Below are 12,348 nucleotides of genomic sequence, written 5' to 3'. Positions count from 1 at the left end.
ACAAAGAAGAGTACAAATCATTGGTTAATGATATGTTTTATAGGGACTATATCATATATTTTAATGAAAGAAAAAATGAGTACTGAACACAAAGCACGATTATTACAACCAAATTCAAGGCAACTTATAATTAATAAAAAGGAAGGTGTGCCACCTAGTGATCTGGATGCCTTCAGAATCGATCATATATGATGTCGGTATTGAAGAATGCTGGGAACACAATATAAAATTATTAAAAACATTTTATTTGAATAAATAAGTATATACCATTTTTATGTGGAAATAAAGCACTTTAAAATTACATTTTTTTGTTTATTTTATATATCTAAACATATACATATTGAAGATAGCAAAAATAGAAATTTATTATTTTTATTTTCCAGATTACATGCATAAAACATTTTTGATTTTAAAATGTTACTTGAAACTAATTAACTATATAGCTCATTGAATTAATTCATTCACTCATTGATTCTACAATATTTATTTCCATAATGAATGATAAAAAGAAAAATCAAAGAAGTGACTCTAATTATGTTACTGAACCCAATTGTGTTGCAAATTCCTAAGTAGATGTGGATACCCATATTAAAAGAGTAAATCAATAGAAAGAACATATGTACCATGATTAGTAAGTCAATAACATATTATCAAGGATACATAATTTATATTTTAAAATAACATACATATAAAATCAGACTTTGATGTTAATTTTGAGAGTAAACTAAATGTAAGATCAAATATGGGCCATTCAACAAATATATGACTCTCTTGGATTATCTCAACAACGAATATTTTACTGTGCAACATAAGAAGTACGAAAGTAAATGGCTCTAGAGTAATTATTCCCATAAACAACAATGTAATTTTCAATTTACTTTCGTTCTTCATATTTTGCACAGTAAAATATTCGTTATCGAGATAATCCAAGAGAGTTGTATATTCATAGAATGACGAATGACCCATACTTACCATGTCGGGATAGTATAATGGAGTTTTTTCTAGTGATTTACTGTGTGACCACTAACATGAGAATGTGACTGTCATCATTGCATGTGTTTTTTAAAGTCAAATCACATGCTATGATTTTTCTGACATGTATTCTTCCTTTAGCAATTATTGGTTTGGTGTAAATTGAGCAGTTGTTCAAAGAGGTGGTCTATTTTTTGAACTTACAACTGAAGGAAACAAATGGGAAACCAAAAATCATTTATCAGCAATTACTAAGTCACCTGATACCATGTGCTGTAATATACATACTAAATTTTTTACTCTCTTCTTGTCAAATACTGAACCTTACTTGCATAAGTAACTACTCCATTGGGAGCCACTTCAATTAGACATTTTAAAGTATTTCTATGTTTATATGAGCTATATGTTACTCTATCTGTTTTTCCAATTTTTTGGTTGGTTACAATAGATTTCTGTGCAGTCTAAAATTATTCTACAATTTATAAAATTTTTGAATCATGTTGGCATGCAATAAGTTATTTTTATTCCTGCTGTGAACATCCTTCATAATATTTTGAAATAATGTTTAAACCAGGTTCAGTAGGATGAAATCCTCATTGAAATTTTAAATATAATGCCTAAATCTTCATTTACAAGATTTAGTTTCAATTTCATCACTGTAAATAGTAACGGATCAATTTTAGGTACATTGACCACAGCTCAATCTTGATAACAATTAATTGACATCAGTCTAAACTCATATTATAAACACATAAATACATATTTGCATGGTAAACCAGTATAGTTCGTCTGCTCTAACTTTTCCCATGCGTCACGATTTATTTTCAAACAAATTAAGTCAAAACCTAAAGTGAAACGTACACTGATGTGTGTAGTATATAGTATAAGTATACAAAATGTATATACACATCGACGTTCGTTTCACTTTAGGTTCTGACTTAATTTGTTTGAAAATTAAGTCAAAACGGAAAAGTTAGAGCGGACGAACTATATAAAGCACAATTTTTTCATCACTACTTTCAGTACATCTAAATGAAAAACAAGAAGACAACTAACTACTTTGCAATATTTACTGCTTCTTGAAGTACTTTGACATTCTACAAAAAGTCATTTTCAGCTTCCATAGTTGCAACCAAACGAGTAGAAACTGAGTAGCTTCATTGGCAGTGCCGGGTTGACTTTCTTCTTCACTTCTCACTGGAGAAGTAGGTAGATTTGCAACGAGAGGTACTGGGTCCTGGTAAAGGCCTCCTGGAAAGTACTGACTAATGTTTCATTTTTCACATTTTGAATTTGATTTCTACAAAATTTCAATACATTGTCGTGATCATATTGATAATGAAATATTGAATTCATTTCCAAGTGCCAACATTGGACCAAGAAACAAATTCAACATAACATCGCCAACATAACACAGCAAGCCTGAGACCTTTATGGGTTCTTGTATTCTGCTCCTCTGCATCAGTAAAGTAAAAAGGAATGAACTTCAGTATAAACACTTTATTTTCTCATTTTATTATGGTCACAATTCAAGATCTACATTTTAGAACTAATGAAGTTATTTTATTTAAAAATAGTCTGTCTCTGTTTATAGGCAAGCTATAGATTTTAATAAGGAATTTAGCCTGTGGTCTGACGGCTTCTTCCGGTGCTGTCCTGGGTTATTTACACCCCAAGATCTTCTTCAGAAAGCGTCAGATGGTATGTCCAAAAAGAGACAATGTGGTCACTGGATGATTGTCTGTGGAACTGTTAATTTTCCTACGATTCTCATTGGATGGTTGCCTGGGTAACTGTTAATTTTCTATAATACTCATATTTGAGGGTTAGGGCCATGCCCTTCTCCTGGGTGCCTAGAAGAGAAATTAAGATGTAGACAACCGCAGCATAAATTTATGAAGGGCCCCTACCACCCAAGCCAACAAAACCTTAATATTCCCTGTCAGCAGTACAGAAAAATTTACAGGTTACTTTTGAATTAAAAGTTATAACTAAAATGTTTTATGAATTTTAAAAGTCAAAAGGCAGATATTGAGCACTGAATTTATTAAATATTGCCCAAGTATACTTTCGCTATCTAGAGCATCCTCAGGGGCATTTCGTCAATAAAAAGAAGGTATCCTCGAATGTCATTTAATTAAAATAAATAATTTGGTGGCAAACTTAAATTAACATCTAACTAAACACTGAACAAAACAGATAAATTAAAGTGCCAGTAGGCTCTACATTCTTGCAATATGGAGGCAGAATATTGCAAGAATGTAGAACCTACTGGCACTTTAATTTATCTGTTTTGTCCCTTTTCAGTGTTTAGTTAGATGTTAATTTAAGTTTGCCACCAAATTATTTATTTTAATTAAATGACATTCGAGGATACCTTCTTTTTATTGACGAAATGCCCCTGACGATGCTCTAGCTCTAGATAGCGAAAGTATACTTGGGCAAGATTTAATAAATTCAGTGCTCGATATCTGCCTTTTGACTTTTAAAATTCATATATTCGAGCATTCAACCATTTCCTATTTTTCTAAAATGTTTTAATTGAAACACCCCTTAATCAGAAAATACAATTTTCTGTTAAATTAATTGAATCGCGAATATTTCTATAAATTTAACAAATTTTTAAACCGATAAATGAAACTTGAGAAATTATTATTTAACATAACTGCTGATATATCAATGAATTAGCATTAACAGAAAATAAATACCCCACAAATATTTTCTTTACCTAATTGGATGAATCAAATTATCAAACAAATATATTATGCAAATTAGCAAATGTGTTAGTCAATTCATAAAAATGTGAACAGAAAATTAAGCAATATAATCAGAAAACCAACTAGATTTGTTTAGGTTTCACTTGACAGAATCTATACAAATGAACCTGAATGAGACCGGCTCATATTTATACGAGCAAAAGAAATTACCTGAAGGTCAATATTAGCAGATAGAGAAGTAGGTATTTCTATTAAGACAAAATTACAAAAAATTAAGCACTTTATAAATAATTTGTTTTGAAATAAAATATCTAAAGAGAATGACTGTTTTACTGGAAATAATTTATAATGAAAATGGCAAGCTAAAATAGTATTTTCTCAATAAATAATATACTAAATTTACAATCAAGATGTAGTAGAAATAGACAAACCAAGACACATTAAATGCTACACTAGGAGCACTCCCGAATCATAATTTACAATGTATAAACTTAAGAAATAATGATTTGGGATTTAAAATGTATATACATTGTAAATTATGATTCGGAAGTGCTCCTAGTAGCATTTAACTTGTCTTGGTTTGTTTATTTTTACTGCATCTTGATTGTAAATTTAGTATATTTGAGATAATGGAAATAAATTTTGGAATTTAGGTATACAAAATTGAAAATTTATATACCAGGCGGACAAGGTAAATCTAAATGGACCAACAAATATATTATAATACTAAAAATGAAAATCAACATGGCGAACTGAGAGGACCTCTATATTCTATATTTATGCAGAGTGGGTCCTTGAAAATAGATTCTAAAAAGTAGCAGATATTTCAACACAAGTAAAATTATTTACTTTACTCTTTTAAGTAAGTAAAGGTTGAGTGTCTGTCAAAAAACCTTTGGCTTTGTTGTGCTCAAAAATTGCTGTGCCATTTTGTTGGTCAGAATTCCCAAAGTGGCAAGAGCAAACCAACAAAGAATAGACAGATGGTTCCCTATCTTTCAGTCTGTGAATCAATTATACAACGATAAATTCAGTTCATTCTCTTCACTATATTTTCTTACCTTAGTAATGAAATCAATGTCTTCTTTTCAACCAGATCCTGGGAACAACAAAGAATCTACATATCCCTCTTTCACAATATTGTATACAATCCGGGGCAAAGCACATTACCATTTTTATTATACAAAATAGAATGGTTCACAAAAGTTTGTAAACTTTGCTTGGTGAATATCACTAAAAAACTATATTTCATACAAATTTAAGACAGAATTATGGTGGTATTATGTTAAAAACAGTATACTTAAGCAGAGGAAGCAACATTTCAACTTTATAGGAATTAAAAAGGCTTTGAGATTGGGCAAATTCTGGCTTTGCAACTTTTGTTTACATTTACGAAGTCCTTCTTGACAGCCGTAACCTCACATTTCGGCTGTTAACCAACCTAAAAATCTCTTCCTAAGTTTGTATATCGAAATTATATTTATGTATTATATCAGACATTTTCTACCATATATAGTATTTATAGCGAATTTCTTGTGATGTATTGATACAATTGTACAAAATTAATAGTAATATTTTAAATAATCTCTTGTTTTTGCAAATCACCCATAAGGAATACACATAAGATCGTCCCACAAACATCCACAGTGTACCACGTGACCATGTGTCAAAGTTAACGCTCCCAGCGGATATACTTACCACAGCATACACGCGGCTCAATAAGTAGGTAGAGCTCACGGTTATTAGACTTTATTACGGTTGTCTTGTCCGACGGTGGTGGGGAGATTTATATTTTTTACTTTACGTCACAAGAGTTTACATTCCCATATTGTTAAATTATTTTCGATCATTGAATGTGTGTTATTGTGTATATATGTGTATTATTTGTGTTATTATGAAATAATAAGACAAATAGTACACATTTTATCTTATACCGGGTGACGAATCGTAAAAAGGGCCATAGGAAACTCAATGTAAAGTTCTGAATTGTTGAATTCCTGCTTCCCTAATTATTCTACATCAAAAGTCATGAGAGAATACTTGTAGAGAATTAAAATCTGTATTAAAATCAAAAGTTAAAATTGTTTTACAATTTAAATGCATTCCAAAATTTTGAAAAATATGATACATTTGCCACAATAGGTATGCGTGTAAAAGTAAGGCCACACGTTACTATTTAACTGACAGTGCTCAGACCATTGACTGAATAAAAAAATCTTTATTATTAATCCTTTCTCCGTAACTGAGGGTATCTTATCAACTGTATTGTTTTTAAACAATAGATGATAAAATAAAAATATTGACAGTTCAAAAATGTGAACATTATTGCATTGTGTGTGGCCTAAGTTTGGGCTGAAAACTAAAATGTATTACATTTTTACAAAATTTTGGAATATGTTTAATTACGTAGACCAATTTTAACAGTTATTTCCAATACAGATTTCAATCCTCTTCAAATAGTTTCTAATGTCTTTTGATGTAAAATAATTATTAGGGAAGCTGGAATTCAACAGTTCAGAATTTTACATTGAGTTAATGCAAAACCTTGACGCATGTCAAAATTCCCAATGTGTTTTAATTGTATTCATTTTTTTCGAATCCTGAGAAAATTAATAAATATTTTTGAAAAATTTAAACTCAGAATGAAAGACTACATTATTACCGAGGGCTGAAAGTCCCTGAAAACTTCTATAATGTTTATTTTAATAAGTTACAGGGCTGAAAATAAAAGAGAAGTGTGATATTTAATTTCAAATATTTCATTCAATAGAATCTGCTTGTTTATTCTAAGGGGCTTTCCGCCCTCGGTAATAATGTAATCTTGCATCCTGCGTTTAAATTTTTCTAAAATACTTGGTTTCCTCAGGATTCGAAAAAAATCATATTACGATTCAAATGACAGTAAACTCTCGTGACGTAATCTCACCCTTAATGTTCATTGGTTAGTCGATTTAGGCTACCGTAGTAATGTCTAAGAACCGTGGGTAGAGCTAAAGTTCTTATGGAAATCCAACGTTGCCAGTTGATCTTGAGAAAACTGTCATCTGTCATTAGTGTCATTTATGAAAAGTGATTTATTTTTTATTTTTTGCTTGCCTTGTTTTCTGTTTTGTTGCCATTGCCAGTGTATTTTATTTTAGTTGCTTTTTGAGTTTTTTTATTAAGGGTTTAGGCGCAAATTTTCGGCTCCAATGCTTTTTAAATGCGTTAATTTTTTGCGAATACTGAGAAAGCTAATAAATATTTTTGAAAAATTTAAACACAGAATGAAAGATTACATTATTACCGAGGGCTGAAAGTCCCTTAGAATAAACAAATTTTTTTAATGAGATACGTATTTAAAATTAAAAATCACACATTTTCTGTTTTTTTTTTCACAACTGTAACTTATTAAAATAAACATTATGGAAGTTTTCAGGGACTTTCGGCCCTCGGTAATAACGTAATCTTTCATTCTGCTCTTAAATTTTTCAAAAATACTTATTAGTTTTCTCAGAATTAAAAAAAATGAATGCATTTAAAAAGCATTAGAGCCGAAATTTTGCGCCTACGCCCTTAATGGCATAGACATTAGTCATTCAGTCAGTTGTAATAACAAATATACAATCCTATCCTTAATACAATACAATAATAATAATCCCATACAATACTGGTACAATAAAGGACAATAAAATGGATATCGGATAAGATGTACATTTAGGATAAAAAAAGGATTCAAATCTAAACTGAAATCATAAAAAATTTCATGCTCGCATACAAATCTTATGGAAATGTGCATGTGTCTGACAAGAAATCTATAATTTATATTTTTGTTGTGAGCCCGTAGCCAGCAGACTGGATATTGAATGGTGCATGTATATTAAATTTGATTAAATTTTTATAGAGGCAGTTTAAATGCTGTTAAAACTTAGTGCCTACATTCAAAAAAGATATGATCAAGATCACCCTGTTTCCTGCAATGTTTGCAATTATCGTCTTCAATTACATTTATTTTAAATAAATGAGTTACCTATATTGCTTTTTGAGTTATATTTCAGTTATTAAGAGTAACTAGTTTTTTATATAAAAAAATTTAGATGAAGTCTAAGACGAAGACGAAGTTTAGGATGAAGTCTCTGACAATATTAGAATAGCTCGCTTTGGAAATAAAAATAAAAATGGGCACCATCCATTTAAAGTGTTCTTATCTTCAACTGAAAATGTTCAGACAGCAGACATGCAGTTCTTAAACAGAAACACATTGACCATGCTAAAACCATCTTTATCAGCATTGATCAGACCCCTAATAAAGGGAAGGTACTTGAATCTGTATATAAAATTTGAGCTTTTGTCTCTTCAGGAAGCAGGGGACAGAACCTGTCGATATGGTATTATAATATCCCAAAGGTAATTCAAAAAACCTCTAAGCCACAATGACTTGGGCAAGCTCTCCATTTTTATTGAAAATGGTAGAGGACTTCGGACTAAATTGACAACTCTGACTCTAACAGCCGGTTTCCGAAACGTTATTCAAATCTTCGATCATCTAATCGAGCTGTTAGATTTGATCAACTGTTAACCAGTGACGAGTTTCTCAAACGTCGATCATCTTAAAATTATATGATCGTAGAAAATCGATTATCTGACATACGATTTGGTATCGATACTGTCACAATCGGCTGTCATCCTTCAAAATTTCATTTTATAACCAAAAAATTTCAATCCATAGTAAATAACTACATAATTTATATAATTAAAAAATATATTAAAAATGAGCAATACAAACGGAAATCCTCCACGCAAAAATTATACTGAGAGAGAGAGAGAAATGTTTGCTGTTGGAAATAATTGGAAAGTAAGTACGAAATTTTCTAACTTACAGAACAAATTTCTAATTGTATTTTTGTTTTCAGATACAAGCATATTAAATTGAAAACAAATAATGTACCAATGCTATGTCCACCAACCAAAACAATGAAACCTGGGAAAAATAGCGCTGAATTTCCCAGAACTCCCAAGCAGCTGAACACTGCATATATAAACTTAAAAAGGGTCACTAGCCAAAAAGTAGCAGAGGAAAATGTAAGTGTATAAAACTTTCGGTTGATTTAGAGCTATATGGATTAATTACATTGCAGATTCAAAAATATAATGAGCAGAAGGTTTTGGACCAGTTGAAGAGAGACCAAACTGCGGACAAAGTAGGTATACTTAAATTTAAAGCTCTTAACACCAGGTCAGTCGAATTACACTATTTCTGAGTGAAATATTTTTATAAAAATATAATCCAATGAAACTAATTTTATGATGGGAACTAACCTAGTGTTGAGACAATAGAAGTTTAGTATTTGAGGGTGTTAACGCCAAAGAGGTGTAAGTCATATTTGTGAAATGATGGAAGTCTTGCTTTATAACTTTGATAAATAGACATTTTTTCATCAGGAAAAGTGGTGTAAGTATTTACAGTAAAAACTTACACACCACTTTTTCTCTGAAGAGGTCTGTCTATATAATATCAAGATTATAAAATAGGGCTTACATCATTTCAAGAATATGACTTACACCACTTTGATTTTAACCCTTTCATTTCTTAATCAGTAATGAACTAATGAATTGTTTTCAGAAAGACATACTTGCAACAGGTGGTGGCACATTTAGGCCTCGTCTCACAGATGTAGGAGCACAAATGTTGAGTTTGATTGGCAATCAAATCCAACCTTTACCCAACAGTTGTGACAGTGCATCTGGTTTCTTCACATCTGGTGAGTCCTTATTTTATTAATTTATTTAAATAAAGGTAACTAATTTTAAATTTATTTATATATATAAAGCTTGATCAATATTTCCAATATTATCTGAACAATAACCTGTATATGGTCTTGATCTGGACAAAACTTCTGAATTAGAACATTTTTTTGTTCAGCACGTTATCCACAAATGTAGTAGAGTGACCATTAGTTTAACTATTTAAAACTATTATCTGATAATGCTAGGTTTATGTATTCTATGGATGTAGCAATAGAAAGAAGCCACCTTCTGTTAAAAAGGATGATTAGAAGAGGGAGGTATGGTATAGTCGGTCTAGTCGGTTTTCTAAAGATTAACTTAAGTTTATCCATTGTTTCCGTAAGTATGTACATCCGGATGTAAGTTTTTGAGTGAATCTAGAATGTTTTTGGCATCTGAAAGATTTCCATCTAAATTGGATATTGTATCCTACAGTTCTAAGTCAATTTAAGATTTTTTGAAAGGTATTATTGTTTAAAGTTTGATTGTTAAAGATATTATTTCTATGTTGATCAATAATAAATCTGAGAACAAGGGTGATAAGCGGTTCCCCATAGCCAGACCTTGTGCCTATCTATAGACATCATTAAACAAAAAAAAGATCTTTTGTAAACCAAATTTAAGCAAACTCAAAATATGAGAATTAATATCAATAAATATTATTAATATGAATTAATTATTATAATTATTTATTCCAATTCTAAATTAAGGTAGATTATTCACTTAGCTATTAAGATAGCTAAAGTATATAAATAAAAGTAACTACCTACTTAATTCGAGAAAGATTTTTTTTATAAAGAAAAAACTATCTGGTACATCTAAAACAATTGAATTTTTTTTTATTTTTATAGTTGCACAAGACAGTCAAGTGGAAGTAGATTACCTACAATTGGAAGACACATAGCAGACATCCAATGTACCCTCTACTTCCACTGTGCTGCTCAGTACACCCACGACAACTGCTGTCCTGCCCAAGAAGACAGCCAAGATGTCTCAGGCTCGTTCAAAAAATAAAAAAGTAAAAGATGTAGGGAGCGAAACCCTTAATGTATCTTTTACAAAAAAAATTGAAACAGCAAGACTAGAAAAAAGAAGTAAGATAGTATTTTTCAACAAGAAAAAAAGAAATTTTAGAAGTAGAGCTTCAAATAAAAAAATTCGATGTCAATAAATTATTCGGTAATAGTGGTTAGGTATGTACCTAATAAAGTAATTTTAAATAAAAATTGTAATTTCTTTAAATAATAAAATTAATCAAAATGTGTTTTTCAAAGTTTATTTACCCACCTGTTAGAATGAGTTATTACCTACTAGCTTCATCCTCTGCTTCTTTGTCTTAATGCATTCCACAATTCTTCATTTGTTATGGTGTTGGGCCAATACATCTTCAGAATATTTTGTGGGAATCTATTTACAAAAACTCTTCCTTGCATTTCCTTCTGATATTGTTCATGTCTCACTCCCATATCGTAGTATCCCTCACATATAGTAGTATTGATTTGATGATACTATTAAATGTGTTTTGGCTAATTTATGTTGAGATATGATATGAGAGGATTTCAAAGGCCTGTTGTCTGTTGTTCTTTTTCCTATTCTATGTTTAATGTTTGCCTGAACTCCAACTTTTGCACTATTATACTATCAAGATAGCAGAATTCTTTAACCTGTTTTATTTCTTCTTGATTGATGTATAGTTTACCATGCTCACTTATTCCTATTCTCATCTCTACTATCTTATTAGTGATGATTTTAAGACCAACCTCATCTGCCTTTCCCTCCAGCTTCCTTATCACGTTCTTCATGTCATCTATTGTATGTGATATCAAGCAGATATCATATTGCATATCCCAATGTTGGATTTAGTTGGCAACCAAATCTAATCTTTATACAACAGTTGCAGATGGTGCATCTGCTTACTTGCCATGTAGTGAGTCCTTATTTTATTTAATTATTTAACAAAAGGTAAGTAGTAATTCTAAATTAAATATTTAAAATTAAACATTATTTTTTTATTTTCACACTAACACAATATGTTGAAATAGAGCTGAACTAATGCTCCTCTGTAGCACCATCTACATGTGTGGCCCAACATACAGTGAGCATGTAAAGGTTGGAATAAATTAATTTTCTCGAGAATGGACGATTTTGGAAAAAAATCCAGAAAGGTTAATTTTTATTTTTAAATTACGACTTTTTGGCATTATTATCATACTAGTGACGTCACCCATCTGGGCATGATTACGTCATCAATGATTTTTTTAAATTAGAATATTGGTCGTGTGGTGGCTCATTTGAAAGGTAATTGAATTTTCTAATCAGTAATATAAACATTAACATAATTACTTATACAGGCTGCCCAAAAAAAATTTTTTTGATTAAATTTATTGACATAAAAAGAAGAATATAATATGTCATTTATTTAATTCAAAATACATTTTACTGCTCTTAGAAAACAGAAAGAAATGTTTATTTGAAAAATATTCTTTGCTTTTCGCTTAAATTAAATGTTCAAAGTGTCAAGAGGCAGGTGGGTGGCTGCTTTAATATTGAATTTAAGCAAAAAACAATATTTATTTGTCAAATAAACATTTTTTTCCTGTATTCTGATAGCAGTAAAATGTATTTTGAATTAAATAAATTACAGACATTCTTCTTTTTATGTTAATAAATTTAATTAAAATTTTTTTTGGACAGCCTCTATAAATAATTATGTTATTGTTTATATTACTGAATAGAGAATTAACTTACCTTTCAGATGAGCTATCACAAGGCCCCTATTCTCGTTTAAAAAAGTCATGGATAACGTCATGACGCCCAGATGGGTGACGTCACTAGTATGACATATAGGCCAAAAAGTCGTAACTTAAAAATAAAAATTGACCTGTTTCGGGAT

The 12,348-nt window shown here is 30.4% G+C and overlaps 1 protein-coding gene and 1 long non-coding RNA gene across 2 annotated transcripts; one reads left to right on the top strand and one right to left on the bottom strand.

The window, feature by feature from the left end:
• Positions 1 to 2,024: 2,024 nt before the first annotated feature.
• LOC126887022 (uncharacterized) lies at positions 2,025 to 5,381 on the bottom strand. Its single transcript, XR_007698919.1, has 2 exons — positions 4,751 to 5,381; positions 2,025 to 2,825 (listed from the first exon to the last, which is right to left on the bottom strand). It is a non-coding gene; the product is annotated as an uncharacterized LOC126887022 (long non-coding RNA).
• Positions 5,382 to 8,172: 2,791 nt separating this feature from the next.
• On the top strand, positions 8,173 to 10,719 carry LOC126887020 (uncharacterized). Its single transcript, XM_050654326.1, has 5 exons — positions 8,173 to 8,523; positions 8,582 to 8,750; positions 8,807 to 8,869; positions 9,292 to 9,430; positions 10,307 to 10,719. Exons 2-5 carry the CDS (start codon positions 8,619 to 8,621, stop codon positions 10,357 to 10,359), a joined length of 387 nt encoding a protein of 128 aa, XP_050510283.1. The 5' UTR covers positions 8,173 to 8,523; positions 8,582 to 8,618; the 3' UTR covers positions 10,360 to 10,719.
• The last annotated feature ends 1,629 nt before the right edge of the window (positions 10,720 to 12,348 follow it).

This window comes from Diabrotica virgifera, chromosome 6, assembly GCF_917563875.1.
Source record: "Diabrotica virgifera virgifera chromosome 6, PGI_DIABVI_V3a".
Classification (NCBI taxonomy): Eukaryota; Metazoa; Arthropoda; class Insecta; order Coleoptera; family Chrysomelidae; genus Diabrotica; species Diabrotica virgifera.
The sequence above is the reverse complement of the archived record's forward strand: the minus strand, read 5'-3'. Positions and strand labels throughout refer to the sequence as shown.